Genomic DNA, 17,308 nt, shown 5'->3' with positions numbered 1-17,308 from the left:
GGGAGGATGGATTGGGCCATGTATTGCGAGATCTTGGCCAACAACGTCCTTCCCTCAGTAAGAGCATTGAAGATGGGTCGTGGCTGGGTCTTCCAGCATGACGACGACCCGAAACTAAGGAGTGGCTCCGTAAGAAGCATCTCAAGGTCCTGGAGTGGCCTAGCCAGTCTCCAGACCTGAACCCAATAGAAAATCTTTGGAGGGAGCTGAAAGTCCGTATTGCCCAGCGACAGCCCCGAAACCTGAAGGATCTGGAGAAGGTCTGTATGGAGGAGTGGGACAAAATCCCTGCTGCAGTGTGTGCAAACCTGGTCAAGACCTACAGGAAACGTATGATCTCTGTAATTGCAAACAAAGGTTTCTGTACCAAATATTAAGTTCTGCTTTTCTGATGTATCAAATACTTATGTCATGCAATAAAATGCAAATTAATTACTTAAAAATCATACAATGTGACTATGATAAAAATTACAGACCTCCATGCTTTGTAAGTAGGAAAACCTGCAAAATCGGCAGTGTATGAAATACTTGTTCTCCCTACTGTATGGATACCTCTCAAAGGGGCTAGGAAATCTTATTATCAAAAGTGCCATAAGAGTATAACTGTAAAATAAGGTTATAGACTATAGTAGAGCAGCCAGATGTGTTTGACTAGATGGTGGTGCTGGTACTACTGCTAGGTCTGAAGAGGAGGGTGTGGCCCCCAGACCTGCTACAGTATGGAGGACTGCAGTCATGACTGGAACTAGACGGCAGGCAGCAGGCTGCAGCAGCCACAGAGTCAGGGCTGTGCTGTGTGTCTTACAGGAAATGACTTCACGAGGTGCTGGGGCCTCCAACCCGCCCCGGGGTTGGTCTCTCTGGTCTCGCTCTCGCTCTCTCTCTCTCTCTCTCTGGGCCGCATCCTTCAGATCAGCCTCAGCCAGTCTAAAGTGGGTTATTTATTTTAGTTTGCCTGTGAGAGTTAAAAAAGGAATGTTTCAGCAACATAAAACGTATCCTGTTTTGACGACTCCCCCTTGGAAAGCATTCCCTCTGCAGAAAAGTCCCTCAAAATGGAGCGGTGATAGTCTGCAAGAAATGCTTCGTAAGCAACAGGTGTAGACTAACAGTGAAATTATTACGGCCCGTCCCAACAATGCAGAGAGAAAAATAGTAGAAAAATAATACCACGAGGAATAAATACACAATGAGTAACGATAACTTGGCTATATACACGGGGTACCAGTACCGAGTCAATGTGCAGGGGTACGAGGTAATTGAGGTAGATAGCCTATGTACATACAGTGGGGAAAAAAAGTATTTAGTCAGCCACCAATTGTGCAAGTTCTCCCACTTAAAAAGATGAGAGGCCTGTAATTTTCATCATAGGTACACGTCAACTATGACAGACAAATTGAGAGAAAAAATTTCCAGAAAATCACATTGTAGAATTTTTTATGAATTTATTTGCAAATTATGGTGGAAAATAAGTATTTGGTCACCTACAAACAAGCAAGATTTCTGGCTCTCACAGACCTGTAACTTCTTCTTTAAGAGGCTCCTCTGTCCTCCACTCGTTACCTGTATTAATGGCACCTGTTTGAACTTGTTATCAGTATAAAAGACACCTGTCCACAACCTCAAACAGTCACACTCCAAACTCCACTATGGCCAAGACCAAAGAGCTGTCAAAGGACACCAGAAACAAAATTGTAGACCTGCACCAGGCTGGGAAGACTGAATCTGCAATAGGTAAGCAGCTTGGTTTGAAGAAATCAACTGTGGGAGCAATTATTAGGAAATGGAAGACATACAAGACCACTGATCATCTCCCTCGATCTGGGGCTCCACGCAAGATCTCACCCCGTGGGGTCAAAATAATCACAAGAACGGTGAGCAAAAATCCCAGAACCACACGGGGGGACCTAGTGAATGACCTGCAGAGAGCTGGGACCAAAGTAACAAAGCCTACCATCAGTAACACACTACGCCGCCAGGGACTCAAATCCTGCAGTGCCAGACATGTCCCCCTGCTTAAGCCAGTACATGTCCAGGCCTGTCTGAAGTTTGCTAGAGTGCATTTGGATGATCCAGAAGAGGATTGGGAGAATGTCATATGGTCAGATGAAACCAAAATATAACTTTTTGGTAAAAACTCAACTTGTCGTGTTTGGAGGACAAAGAATGCTGAGTTGCATCCAAAGAACACCATACCTACTGTGAAGCATGGGGGTGGAAACATCATGCTTTGGGGCTGTTTTTCTGCAAAGGGACAAGGACGACTGATCCGTGTAAAGGAAAGAATGAATGGGGCCATGTATCGTGAGATTTTGAGTGAGGGATGTAGCTCAGTTGATAGAGCATGGCGTTTGCAACGCCAGGGTTGCGGGTTCGATTCCCACGGGGGGCCAGTATAAAATGTATTCACTAAATGACTAAAATGTAAAATGTAAATGTAAAACCTCCTTCCATCAGCAAGGGCATTGAAGATGAAACGTGGCTGGGTCTTTCAGCATGACAATGATCTCAAACACACCGCCCGGGCAACGAAGGAGTGGCTTCGTAAGAAGCATTTCAAGGTCCTGGAGTGGCCTAGCCAGTCTCCAGATCTCAACCTCATAGAAAATCTTTGGAGGGAGTTGAAAGTCTGTGTTGCCCAGCGACAGCCCCAAAACATCACTGCTCTAGAGGAGATCTGCATGGAGGAATGGGCCAAAATACCAGCAGCAGTGTGTGAAAACATTGTGAAGACTTACAGAAAACGTTTGACCTGTGTCATTGCCAACAAAGGGTATATAACAAAGTATTGAGAAACTTTTGTTATTGACCAAATACTTATTTTCCACCATAATTTGCAAATAAATTCATAAAAAATCCTACAATGTGATTTTCAGGATTTTTTTTTCTTCTCATTTTGTCTGTCATAGTTGACGTGTACCTATGATGAAAATTACAGGCCTCTCTCATCTTTTTAAGTGGGAGAACTTGCACAATTGGTGGCTGACTAAATACTTTTTTCCCCCACTGTGTAGGTAGGGGTAAAGTGACTAGGCAACATGATAATAAGCAGTAGCAGCAGCGTGTGATGAGTCAAAAGAGTTAAGTGCAAATAGGGGTCAATGCAGATAGTCCGGGTAGTTTTTTGGTTAACTATTTAGTAGTCTTATGGGTTGGGGGTATTGACGCTTTCCCTGTTTGATGGCTCATCGGAGGTTGTGGCGGGATTTCTAATAAGTGTCTGGATTAGTGTCCCGCTCCTTGAAAGCGGCAGCTCTAGCCTTTAGCTCAGTGTGGAAACAGAAACAGTTCTGTAGCATGTGTACTGTGTTTCTTAAAATACCTGTATCTTTGCACACGACCGGGTTGTTTGATTACTTCATCAGTAGTGTCTCTATGCAGTTGCAGAATTGGGGATATGAGACAGTGTGTAGGGCCTCAGTCTCTGTCTGCAGCCTCACACCATCAAAGCTGATTTGGTTAATTCAGCCACACCCGTTGCTGACAGGTGTATAAAATCGAGCACACAGCCATGCAATCTCCATAGACAAACATTGGAAGTAGAATGGCCTTACTGAAGATCTCAGTGACTTTCAACGTGGCACCGTCATAGAATGCCACCTTTCCAACAAGTTAGTTGGTCAAATGCTCAGCCGCGAAGTGGTAGGCCACACAAGCTCACAGAACGGGACCGACGTGTGCTGAAGCGCGTAGCGCGTAAAAATCATCTGTCGTTGGTTGCAACACTCACTACCGAGTTCCAAACTGTCTCTGGAAGCAACGTCAGCACAAGAACTGTTCATCAGGAGCTTCATGAAATGGGTTTCCAATGGTCGAGCAGCCGCACACATGCCTAAAATCACCACCATGCGCAATGCCAAGCGTCGGCTGGAGTGGTGTGAAGCTTGCCGCCATTGGACTCTGGAGCAGTGGAAATGCGTTCTCTGGAGTGATGACGGACAAATCTGGATTTGGCAGATGCCAGGACAACGCTACCTGCCCGAATGAATAGTGCCAACTGTAAAGTTTGGTGGAGGAGGAATAATGGTCTGGGGCTGTTTTTCATGGTTCGGGCTAGGCCCCTTAGTTCCAGTGAAGGGAAATCTTAACGCTACAGCATACAATGACATTGTAAACGATTCTGTGCTTCCAACTTTGTGGCTACAGTTTGGGGAAGACCCTTTACTGTTTCAGCATGACACTGCCCCCGTGCACAAAGTGAGGTCCGTACAGAAATGGTTTGTCGAGATCGTGTGGAAGAACTTGACTGGCCTGCAAAGAGCCCCGACCTCAACCCCATCGAACACCTGGAACGCCGACTGCGAGCCAGGCCTAATCGCCCAACATCCGTGCCCAACCTCACTAATGCTCATGTGGCTGAATAGAAGCAAGTCCCCGCAGCAATGTTCCAACATCTAGTGGAAAGCCTTCCCAGAAGAGTGGAGGCTGTTATAGCAGCAAAGGGGGGGGACCAACTCCATATTAATGCCCATGATTTTGGAACGAGATGTTCGACGAGCAGGTGTCCACATACTTTTGGTCATGTAGTGAATGTAGGTGGCACTGTGCATTATCATTTGTGTGTGTTCATGCTCATGGCATTTACCAGCTGTGCTAATCTGCCAAATCTCTTAAATCACCATGTTTGCATGATGTTATGATAATTATTTTGCAAGATAAATGTTTACTTGGCTGAGACTCTGAAATAGCTGTGCCTCTGACAGACAGACCACAGCTGACTGGAACAGCAATCCCCCATCACCCAACCCACGCACACACACATACAATCCCTCACACACTCTCTCACACAAATGCCTTACTGTGTCTAAAGCACATATGTCTCTACCAAACCAAAGCCTTTTCTGATGGCTTCCTAAAACCTCTCTACATTTAGACATGGTTGGACCAGACTGGACGTTGGGGAGAACACTACCCAATCAGCCACCACATGCCCTGAGACAACTGTCTCTGCTGGCCCCTGGAAGACCCAGCCTCTGGCCTCTGGTTCCTGGCTGCCATTTTCCCTCCTCTGTTTCTCTCAGACTCCCTCTCTCCACGGGAATTTCAGTCACAGGGAAAAGGGATTTTCCTCCTGACCAGAAGTAGTCTACACCAATGTCTACTGTGATGAAATAATGAAAGCTAATGTGCACAGACAAAATAATGAAGGTGAATTAATAGTCTGTTAGATACGTCAATATTAGGAGGACAGTAGGACATTGAGTATGCACAGGGTGTGTGTCACGACTTCCTCCGAAGCCGCCGCCTCTCCTGGTTCGGGCAGGCTTCGGCGTTCGTCGTCACTGGCCTTCTAGCCACTGCCGCTCCTCCTCTCATCATTGTTTTGTCTTGTTTATTACACACACCTGGTTCATATCCCCTCATTAGTACTTGTATAAGTGTTCCCTCTGCCCCCTTGTCCTTGTGTGTGATTGTTTATTGTGGGGTATTTTTTCCCCGTGTGCCTGTTTTGGTTCCAGTGCGCCTGTTTTGCGTACTGGACTGTGACCCATTTCTGCGTAACTCTGGATTCCGGAATAAATTCTGTATTCTGTGATTTACCCTCCTGCGCCTGACTCCTTAAAATCACCCATCAAAGTGTGTTTGTTCATATCTTCCGTGTGTGTGTGTGTGTGAGAAAAACATGACCCACTGGTCAAAAGCTGGTTGAATCAATGTTGTTTCCACATAATTTCAACCCAAAGAATCTGTGATGGAGTTGAATCAACGTTGAAAACGAATTGGATTTGCAAAAAGTCATCAACGTAAGACCATTGTATATTTTTTTCACCCAACATTTAACCTTAATCCAATGACATGGTGAAATGTTTTGTTGATTTCACGTTGAATTCAGTTTAGTTGACAACTCAACCAAATGTAAATCAAAACTAGACATTGAACTGACTTCTGTGCCCAGTGGGGACCTTTGTGGTGCACTACTCCCCAGCCTGGTCTCATAGACTAGACATAACATAGTAAAAGTAAATCCGGGACATTCAAATGAGTATGATATTTTACGTTTGGTATGGTTACATAAGACAGACCGTTACTTAAGTCAAAAACTAAAGTAGGGTGGTTGGTCGGGGTGGATGGGTTGCCGTATAACGCGAACGTCTAGCAACCAAAAGGTTGCGAGTTCGAATGTCATTGCGGACAACTTTCGCATTTTAGCTAATTAGCAACTTTTCAACTACTTAATGCTTTTTAGCTACTTTGGAACTACTTAGCATTTTAGTTAACCCTTCCCTTAACCCTTTAACCAAACTCCTAATCTTAACCCTAACCCCTAGCCTAGCTAACGTTAGCCAGCTAGCTAACGTTAGCCACCTAGCTAGAATTCGTCACATATCATACATTTAGAAAATTCATAACATATTGTATGTTTTGCAAATTCGTAACATATAATACGAAATGGGTGATGCACATCCACAAATTAATACATACCATACGAAACGTAACATATCATACTAAATGGAATGTCTCACATTTACCGAATAATACGAAATGCTCTGAGACCAGGTTGCACTCCCTGAGAGGCCAGATTCAGTACTTAACCCCAAGGACCAGTCAACATGGCATCATTCATCACATAACACCAGACCCAAACACTCCTCCTCCTACTCATCTGTCTGAGAGCTCTCTCCCCATAGCCATTAAGTCCCAACCCCTTCACATAATGTGCACCCTACAAAATATGTGCACCCTAACTTCTTACATAATATTTTTCAACTTCATTAAGTTAATATTCTAATCTGCTCATCCATTGATGCAATTTCTCTCTCATTTATTACTGGAAACCAAGGTAACCTCGCTCATAAACAAAGACAACATATCTATCATTGATACAGTGAAGAAGTGAAGAATGTTGAAAAACCAGAGTATTGCCACATTCATAAATCTAAAAGTAGGTCAAGATGAAAAGTATTTCCAAGTCTTTTCCATAAACATGCTGATGTAATGGTGACCTACAAAAGCAGATTGGGTTGGGGGCCCTCTGCATTAGCCTGGCTGTTCCGGACCAAATGCCTGTTGGCTGTACAGGAGAAAAAGAGCACCGGCCCTTTAAAATTGCCTTCTCAACACGCCTTTATGTTTTCTTCACGTTTTTTCTGTTCTTAATCAGGTTTTTTCTTCTGCTTGAGTTCGAGTTCTGGCTGTGCCAAAATAAAAAGTGGATAAAAACTATTTCCCAACTAATTCCTCCTCCTCCTCCGTGAAACAAAGCAATAGAATTAAAATGTTTATCCAATTGTTGTTCTTTTTTCCAACAGCAGGCAGATGTGTTCCACTTGATGTAACAGAAAGAGTAGACTCTCCTCTGAGTGAGCAGCAGTAGCCCAGGGTCTCTGTCTCCACAGAATCCATAATGGGTCTTAGAATCATTACTAAGGTCAGAGGGTTATGTCTGCTCTTACAGTGGCTTGCGAAAGTGTTCACCCCCCCTTGGCATTTTTCCTATTTTGTTGCCTTACAACCTGGAATTAAAATGGATTTTTGGGGGGTTTGTATCATTTGATTTACATAACATGCCTACCACTTTGAAGATGCAGAATATTTTTTCTTGTGAAACAAACAAGAAATAAGACAAAAAAAACAACTTCAGCGTGCATAACTATTCACCCCCCCAAAGTCAATACTTTGTAGAGCCACCGTTTGCAGCAATTATAGCTGCAAGTCTCTTGGGGTATGTCTCTATAAGCTTGGCACATCTAGCCACTGGGATTTTTGCCCATTCTTCAAGGCAAAACTGCTCCAGCTCCTTCAAGTTGGATGGGTTCCGCTGGTGTACAGCAATCTTTAAGTCATACCACAGATTCTCAATTGGATTGAGGTCTGTGCTTTGACTAGGCCATTCCAAGACATTTCTATGTTTCCCCTTAAACCACTTGCGTGTTGCTTTAGCAGTATGCTTAGGATCATTGTCCTGCTGGAAGGTGAACCTCCGTCCCAGTCTCAAATCTCTGGAAGACTGAAACAGGTTTCCCTCAAGAATTTCCCTGTATTTAGCGCCATCCATCATTCCTTCAATTCTGACCAGTTTCCCATTCCCTGCCGATGAAAAATATCCCCACAGCATGATGCTGCCACCACCATGCTTTACTGTGGGGATGGTGTCCTCGGGGTGATGAGAGGTGTTGGGTTTGCGCCAGACATAGCGTTTTCCTTGATGACCAAAAAGCTCAATTTTAGTCTCATCTGACCAGACTACCTTCTTCCATATGTTTGGGGAGTCTCCCGCATGCCTTTTGGCGAACACCAAAACATTTTTCTTTAAGCAATGGCTTTTTTCTGGCCACTCTTCCGTAATGCCCAGCTCTGTGGAGTGTACGGCTTAAAGTGGTCCTATGGACAGATACTCCAATCTCCGCTGTGGAGCTTTGCAGCTCCTTCAGGGTTATCTTTGGTCTCTTTGTTACCTCTGATTAATGCCCTCCTTGCCTGGTCCATGTGTTTTGGTGGGCGGCCCTCTCTTGGCAGGTTTATTGTGGTGCCATATTCGTTCCATTTTATAATGGATTGAATGGTGCTCCGTGGGATGTTCAAAGTTTCTGATATTTTTTTATAACCCAACCCTGATCTGTACTTCTCCACAACTTTGTCCCTGGCCTGTTTGGAGAGCTCCTTGGTCTTCATGGTGCCGCTTGCTTGGTGGTGCCCCTTGCTTAGTGGTGTTGCAGACTCTGGGGCCTTTCAGAACAGGTGTGTATATATACTGAGATCTTGTGACAGATCATGTGACACTTAGATTGCACACAGATGGACTTTATTTAACTAATTATGTGACTTCTGAAGGTAATTGGTTGCACCAGATCTTATTTAGGGGCTTCATAGCAAAGGGGGTGAATACATGTGCATGCACTACTTGTTTTTGAAACAAGTAATTTTTTTCATTTCACTTCACCAATTTGGACTATTTTGTGTATGTCCATTACATGACATCCAAATAAGAATCCATTTAAATTACAGGTTGTAGTGCACCAAAATAGGAAAAACACCAAGGGGGTTGAATACTTTTGCAAGGCACTGTACATCACGACCAGCATTATTAAGCATTATCCATGACCTCTCAACTAAACTTTCTCAACTCTCAGGACCAGACTAGGCCGATCGGACCTGTGCTCAACCATGGTTTGACCATGTGATCCAGTTGATGACATCAGAGGGGACATAATGTACCAGATTTTAACCCAAGGAAACAGTCCTCTGGAGATATTGAACATCTCGTTGTGTGAAAGATATTGGTGTCTCTAATACATGGCGCAGAATCATCCAAAGCATGCTGTTAAACCCACCACTTTGTCCTTGAGCTAAGAGCTCTGTCTGCTACAATCATCAGATAATGCCTCAAAGAAAGATGGGCCTCACAGAGATTTGAACCCAGGCCCAGGCAAGCATCTGCAGCCTGGGCAACAGGCAGGCAGACAGGGAGGGAGGGATTGGACATGGAGGAGGAGAGAAGAGCATGCATTCTTGCTCTGTTCTGGTTGCATGTGAAGCTGAAGGCTACATAGTGTTACTGTGTGTCTGTGTGCTGTGGTGAGTCAGGCCTGTTTCCCAACAGCACCACATACACAGCCGGACCAGACCACACAGACACCAGGACCCAGCTGGGAGACTCTGCCCACCTCTCACAGAACCTCTCTTTCACTCTCACGTCACTGCTCTATCCCTAACACACACACTCTCCTCTCTCTCTCGCTCGCTCGCTCATGCACTCTTCCACTCTATCCATGCCTCCTCTCTCTCCCCCCTCTGTCTCACGTACTTCTCTGCCTACCTCTCTCTCTCTCCTCTGTGTATTGCTCCCACTGGACTGCTTCCTCTGTCATTCTATGTCCTCAGTTCCTCATGTTTTTCTTTCCACCGTCTTTTTATCTAAATGTTGAAGATTTTTTGTCAGTATGCGGAAGAGGACGCGAAAGATTATATTAGAAACTAAGTAGGAGTCCGCAGCTGAATGCACAGTGATCCAAAAATAGTCTGAGTATTGTTAACATAGGGGTAGATTTATTTGACTGGTTGTAAGGGTTGTGTACAGGCCAATATTAAACAAGATGGAAGCCTAATTAAAGCAGGAGATAGGGAGGTTGACTTGGTTCCAGCCCAGAGAAGGAATTCCTCAAAGGGGAGTCATCACATGTAGATTTTTTTTTTATGTTGCATTTTACAAGTGGATTGTAACAGAGCTCGTTGCAGGATACAGTGAAGGGAATGCAAAATAAGACCCCCCCCCCCCCCCCCCATCACTAATTTGTTTGATGAAAATAAAGTTAATATACATAGTAACACATATAGCAACAATCCAGCTGTAATTCCAGCTGAGCAATATTCCATTCCTACACTCTAAGGGTTCCAAAACAGTTATTTGACTGTCCCCATAGGAGAACCCTTTTTGGTTCCTGGTAGAACTATTTTGGGTTCCATATCGAACCCTCTGTGTAAAGGGTTCTATATGGATCTCAAAAGGGTTCTACCTGGAACCAAAAAGGGTTCTACCTGGAACCAAAAAGGGTTCTTCAAAGGGTTCTCCTATGGGGACAGCCAAAGAACCCTTTTAGGTTCTGGATAGCACCTTTTTCTAAGAGTGTATGGGTTCTGGTCCACAGACTCCCCAGTCTGACTGAGATCAGTATCCATCCTTAGTGGCTTTCTCCTTCTACACTCATATAACTGTGGCCTGTGGCATCACGTCAACATCCAGCTAGAGGGATATATATTCCACACCATGTACTCTAACAGACAGATCTACATTATCATGAAATCTAGATTCAGAAAGTAATATTTTCAGATTACATCCCCAACACTCAGATTCATAGATTAAGTAATATTTCAAATACTGTACATTCTCCATCAACCACACAGTTGCATGGTTCCAATACATGGAGTCTAGACTTAGTGCCTCCTCTCTCCTGAGTTGGATAGCAGCGTTAGATTTAAGGCTTAGCAGAGGGGCTGGTAAACAAAACAGAGGAGGGGAGAGGACACATAGCAATCACTGCATACATCACACACCCACATCTGGAGGTGTTTCTGTGTGTGTGTGTGTGTGTGTGTGTGTGTGTGTGTGTGTGTGTGTGTGTGTGTGTTTCGGTTTGTGTGTGTACATGTTACATACCCACTCCACTAGTGGGACCTCACCCATGTATTTAGTCATTTTAATGATAAACACATTCACTGTGTTTGCCGTGCTGCTCTGCCGACAGTGACGCACAGCATTGTTTTATTTTTCCAGAATGAAATTCTTCTGCCTTGAATAGCCTTCATAACTTGCAGCCAATTTATCAACTCATATTACAGTAATGAATGTGAAGGGCTTAGACTGTTCTTATTAATGTAACTCTTTAGTTTGATCCACAAGACTGCAGACGAATTAGTCAAACTGACCCAGTCAACAGTTTACTAACAATTAGCTAATCATCCCATCAGTTCTCCACAGTGTGATACAGGCAGCTCCACAAGAGACATGTTGATCCATGTCCCCCTGGTTCACCTTTCCCCCTGGAGAGGAAATTGAATAAGCAGGGTGAAATCCATCCCCTTGTGTGTGCAGTCAGACTGGGGACAGACTACTGCCTGTTGTGGCCCAGCAGCAGAGGCTAAACAGGGAGTACTGGGGAAGCTACTCTTATCAGAATATATGATTAGTGTGTGTGTGTGTGTGTACATTCCTAGCAGTGAAACGTGACGTTGGTATACAGTAGGACAAACAGCAGGGCTAAACATCTCTTACCTTTATCATTGTTGCTTTCTATATCATTGTTTGCAGTTGAGGCATAGTGCATAGTTTGTTTTCCATGTGGATGTCATTGTTTTTGCTCTTTAAAAGTATTTTTGCATCGGTATTTTGCCTCCTGATAAAGTGTTTCCTGCCATTGTCTTTAGTAGTCTGCCTCTGGCCTCCTCCGAGCAGTGCAGGTCACTCCTACCTTAACCCCCCTCCCCCACCTCCGCTCTCTCACACACTCACACCACTACACACCACTACACACACACACACACACACACACACACACACACACACACACACACACACACACACCACTACACGCACACACACACCACTACACGCACACACACCACTACACGCACACACACACCACTACACACACACTCTAATCCTCTCTTTCTCTTTCTCTTCCTCCACTCTCCGCTTCAGCTTCTGAGGCAACTCTGACATAAGCTGCCCCAGAGTCAGTGATAGGGGGGGCCAACTGCGTACAGGCTGTGCGTACGTGTGACTGTTTGTGTGAGAGAGAGAGGGAGAGTCCACCAGTCAGCTCAGAGTGGTTAATCTCCTTCTCCCACTTCCTCACTCTCTCCCTCTGTGCCTTATGTTCCCGCCCCTCACTTTCTCCCTGCTAGCCTGGATAGAGGGAGCTGACACTGCCTGCCTGCTGTGGACTGGATATGGCCGTAGAGACACCCTGACGCTACCCTAACTGGATGTTCACCCTACGAACTGGTAAGACCCTGCTTCAGCGCTACTTTAACTTTTCAGTGTGTTTTTATGTCTGTGATAGTATGCACTAGAAAAAAAGGGTTATTCGGCTGTCCCCATAGGATCATCCTTTTTGGTTCCAGGTAGAACTCTCTGTGGAAAGGGTTCTACATGGAACCCAAAAGGGTTCTACCTGGAACCAAAAGGGTTCTACCTGCAACCAAAAAAAGGTTATTCAAAGGGTTCTCCTATGGGGACAGCCGAAGAACCCTTTAAGGTTCTAGATATAACTTATTTTTCTAAGATTGTGGAAGGAGAAAGTCTCTATGTAGAAATGTCTTATTTTGTGTTTGAGAACTGGCTGTTAATGCAACAAGTCACTGGTGTATTAACTTTATGTTCTATGTAAACTTTTTTTATTTTTTTTTAAGTCTGTGCTTTAGATATTAAGTTTGTACCCAGTAAACGTGCTCTCTCACTCTATTATTCTCGCCCTTTCCCTGGCTCCTCTCCCTCTTTTCTCTTCTCCCCCGGCTCATTATGCAGCCCCCTGCTCATGTTACCGGCTTCCTCCTGTGGTTTTCAGCACAGGTTTCTCCTCTGCTCCGAGTGTGCTCCCACGCTCCCTCAAAGAAAGGAAGGAAAACAATGATAACCATTTGTGGAGCCACAAGATGGAGCTGCTTTAGTTTGGCCTGTGTCTTTAATAGAGTGGAACATTTAAGTGTGGCTTTTTTTTGTTGCTTGTTTTGTTGTTTTGGGAAGAACGTTTTCTCTTTGGGGCAGAAGGGTGAGAAAATTGGAAACAGACCCACCCACACTTTAGTGAGTCAGCCCGCATTTGTGGTGTGTTAACTTTAAGAGGACAGACAAATTGTCAAAGAGAGGACCTGCTAAAGGCAGAGGGAATTTGTTTTTGGCTATTCTGTTGTTGTCACTAAATCCCTTTAGTTTACATGTGCTTAGGAACCGGAGAGGAGAGGAGGGTGCTCTGGCCTCTGCCATGGGCTGTTTTGAAAGGGAGGGAGTGGCTTGTGTCCATCTGGGACAATCCCAAGTGCTGAGTGCTGAGACCTTCCCCACCCTGCTCTCAAACTCTCTGTTACCCTTTGCATACACAACTGTTGGAGGGGTAGCAGAGTTAACTTGACTCTGTGCGTAGGCTGGGGGAAGTCTGCATAGCCGCTGACGGTGTCCTGCATTTTATCATGATAACACCAGGGGTTTGTTATGGCGATACATACAGTATTTAACCACCTTGTGACAGTCATCCACCTTGTGACTACAAACTCAAAATTGATCACTCTCCACAATTAACCACATGCGGATTTGTTTAACGTTCATATACAAACAGACAATCTCAAAGAATGCTTTCTATCTAATCTTAGGGGTGTGTGTGTGTGTTTTTGTCACCGACCGTAACAGATACCTTAATCAGGCTGATAATGTGGCATGCGCCTCACTTTACAGTAGCCTATCATTGCAGTTGCCTATCATTACAGTAGCCTATCATTGCAGTAGCCTATCATTACAGTAGCCTATCATTGCAGTAGCCTATCATTGCAGTAGAATATCATTGCAGTAGCCTATCATTACAGTAGCCTATCATTCCCTGTCCACATCCCTTACGTTCCACTCTTTTGATCCTATCAATTTATCTAACTTTCTATCCATGTAGCCTTTGTCTTCTCCCTCAATCTGACTGTCACTGTCTGTCACTAATCCATCTCTCTCCCCAGCCCTCTTCCTCCCTGCTGGCAGGGCAGCCTGTGTAGTAAGTGATAAGGGGCAACAGCAGTAGCCCTTCCTGTCCTGGCAGGAAGTGTTGATTTCCACTCCAGTCTCTGGGCAACCCTGTGCTGTGTCCGCTGGGAACCTCCTTCCACTCTCAGCACGTGAACAGCTTGCAACAAACACACATGGATACAAATGAACACACACCCGCACACAATTATTTTGATCAGAGTGGCTGTGATTTAATGCCCTACTGAGTAACACCTCATTCAGACTGGAGGTAGCATAGTGGTGTGGAGGGTGCACAGTGGCTGTGTGTGCTGGGTCTGAGCTGTGGCTATGGCTGTAGGTCAGGAAGGGTTAAAGGGTCACATGGAGCCCAGGAGCAGGAGTTCAGGGCAGGATATCCTGTCAGGATATGGTTCTCTCTCCCCTCTATTCCCAGGCATGGAGGGCTGTGTTGGAGCTTGGAGTCAAAGCTGAGAGTGAAGGTGGGGGGCAGGGTGGGTATTGGTCTGGTGTAAAATGTCACTCACATCTCAAAACACATGGAGTGACACAATGTTTGCATGTTGCCATCCAAGGGTTGTGTATCTATGGCACACTTGTTTGGCGTATTTGATGTTGGACAATAGACAATGGTAGGCCTGATTGTGCCTAGTGAATAAAAATATGGAAGTTGGGAAATTATAGCCTACGCGTTGTTTTGTTTTGTTTGGTATTCCAGAGATGTTCTTATCCCTGTGGAATCCAGATGAAGTCTTTAAGTGAAGAGGTGATTCAGATGAAGGGGTTGAGAGACCAGGGTTGAGATTAATGAGGTGGAGTTAGAGGGGTCATGGAGAAGATGAAGCTACAGGGCAGCAGATGGTTCAGAGGAGATAGATAAAACACTGGAGTGGTTTACTACCTTACTGCCCGCCCTCCTCTGGTGATACAGTGTAACTACAGATGCTGAAGTTCTGCTAAAAAACCTCAGGCCTGATAACATGCGCATGTCCTAAAAGGATTTGAACAAAGTTGATTGTTACAATCAGAAAGTCTTTTAACTTAGTACTTGTGTGACATTTTATATAAATCTAGGTACATACAGTTCAAGGACTAGATAGGCAGATAGGCAACAGTTTCCTTGGCATCATAAAAGTAACCGATGCAAAGAGAGACAAAGGAAAGACCGCAAGAGGGATCGAGAATGACAGGCTATTTTTGGATCTCCATTTCCAACACCCACCTCGTTTGACTTGTTATTGTTGAGAATGGCGTGAGTTGAGATGTGAAATCTCATTCTGAATGTTGATACAGTTATTGAGGTGCCCCTCTGGGATTCCCACTGGGCTATTTTATTATCTCGTACCATTTTGATATGTCTAGAAAATAATTCATGAAATCAGTGTCAAGTTCCATTTGAGAAGGAGATTTACTTTGCATTGAGCTATGACTGGAACTTGCTACATTTGGTATCTGTATTAATCAATATAAGAAATTGCAAAAGATATACCATCAAATATATACTCATAGTCCTTTCCTATAGTATTCATATATATGAGGTATGTACTCATGTTAAACTCATCAGACATACCACCTAATGTTGAATTTAATAGATTATCCCTGTCTCTATCTTTAGTTTCATTTCATGACAACAGTTGAGGTTGATGACTATACTAGAGAGACCCCCGAGTGGGCTGTTTTCCTTTGTTTTGGAAAGTGACTCTATGAGCCTGGTGGTGTACTGAGAGTGTGAACAGAGCTGCTGATAATGTCGAGGATGAGCTGCTCTAACCAAGACTTTCCAGTTAGGCCTCTGACACGGCTAGCTGTATGTTTCAGACGCTCGCTCTCACACCCACCCACCACCTTAGTGAATGAATGGACACTAAAAACCCATGTAAAATGTGTTATGAGTGTCCCTGTGTCTATGTGTTTTTTAAGTATCTGTGTATGAACTAGATGATGTACGTGCAGTTCAGGGGGTGTGTGACCGATAAGCGAGGGCCAACTGACATATGCTGATCATCATGCTCCTAATTGGTGTCCACTACAGTTAGTAATGTACCAGTCAAAAGTTTGGACACACCTACTAATTCAAGGGTTTTTCTATACTTCGACTATTTTCTACATTGTAGAATAATAGTGAAGACATCAAAACTATGAAATAACACATATGAAATCATGTAGTAGCCAAAAAAGTGTTAAACAAATCAAAATATATTTTATATTTGAGATTCTTCAAATAGCCACCCTTTGCCTTGATGACAGCTTTGCACACTCTTGGTATTCTTTCAACCAGCTTCACCTGGAATGAATTTCAATTAACAGGTGTGCCTTCTTAAAAGTTAATTTGTGGAATTTATTTCCTTCTTATTGCGTTTGAGCCAATCAGTTGTGTTGTGACAAGGTAGGGGTGGTATACAGAAGATAGCCCTATTTGGTAAAATACCAAGTCCATATTATGGCAAGAACAGCTCAAATAAGCAAAGAGAAAAGACAGTCCATCATTACTTTAAGACATGAAGGTCAGTCAATCCGGAAAATGTCAAGAACTTTTAAAGTTTCTTCAAGTGCAGTCGCAAAAACCATCAAGTGCTATGATTAAACTGATACTCATGAGGACCGCTACAGGAAAGGAAGACCCAGAGTTACCTCTGCTGCAGAGGATAAGTTCATTAGAGTTACCAGCCTCAGAAATTGCAGCCCAAATAAATGCTTCACAGAGTTCAAGTAACAGACACATCTCAACATCAACTGTTCAGAGAAGACTGTGTGAATCAGGCCTTCATGGTCGAATTGCTGCAAAGATACCACTACCAAAGCACACCAATAAGAAGAAGACACTTGCTTGGGCCAAAAAACACGAGCAATAGACATTAGACCAGTGGAAATCTGTCCTTTGGTCTGATGAGTCCAAATGTGCGACTTTTGATTCCAACCGCCGTGTCTTTGTGAAACGCAGAGTAGGTGAACGGATGATCTCCGTATATGTGGTTCTCACCGTGAAGCATGGAGGTGTGATGGTGTGGGGGTACTTTGCTGGTGACTCTGTCTGTGATTTATTTAGAATTCAAGGCACACTTAACCAGAATGGCTACTACAGCATTCTGCAGCGATACGCCATCCCACCTGGTTTGCGCTTAGTGGGACTATTATTTGTTTTTCAAC

The 17,308-nt window shown here is 44.2% G+C and overlaps 1 protein-coding gene across 1 annotated transcript in view; it reads left to right on the top strand.

Moving 5' to 3' along the window:
* Positions 1-12,348: 12,348 nt before the first annotated feature.
* The window catches only part of LOC311148100 (histone deacetylase 7-like), a 52,410-nt gene continuing 47,450 nt past the window's right edge, over positions 12,349-17,308 (top strand). Inside the window, exon 1 of the mRNA XM_084185010.1 lies at positions 12,349-12,442. Coding sequence (XP_084041136.1) covers positions 12,424-12,442 — 19 coding nt within the window. The 5' untranslated portion in view covers positions 12,349-12,423. The remainder of the gene's footprint in view (positions 12,443-17,308) is intronic.

The sequence above is a fragment of the Coregonus lavaretus genome (assembly GCF_964263955.1).
Source record: "Coregonus lavaretus genome assembly, chromosome: 20".
Lineage (NCBI taxonomy): Eukaryota > Metazoa > Chordata > Actinopteri > Salmoniformes > Salmonidae > Coregonus > Coregonus lavaretus.
This window is presented reverse-complemented; position numbering and strand designations above follow the sequence as displayed.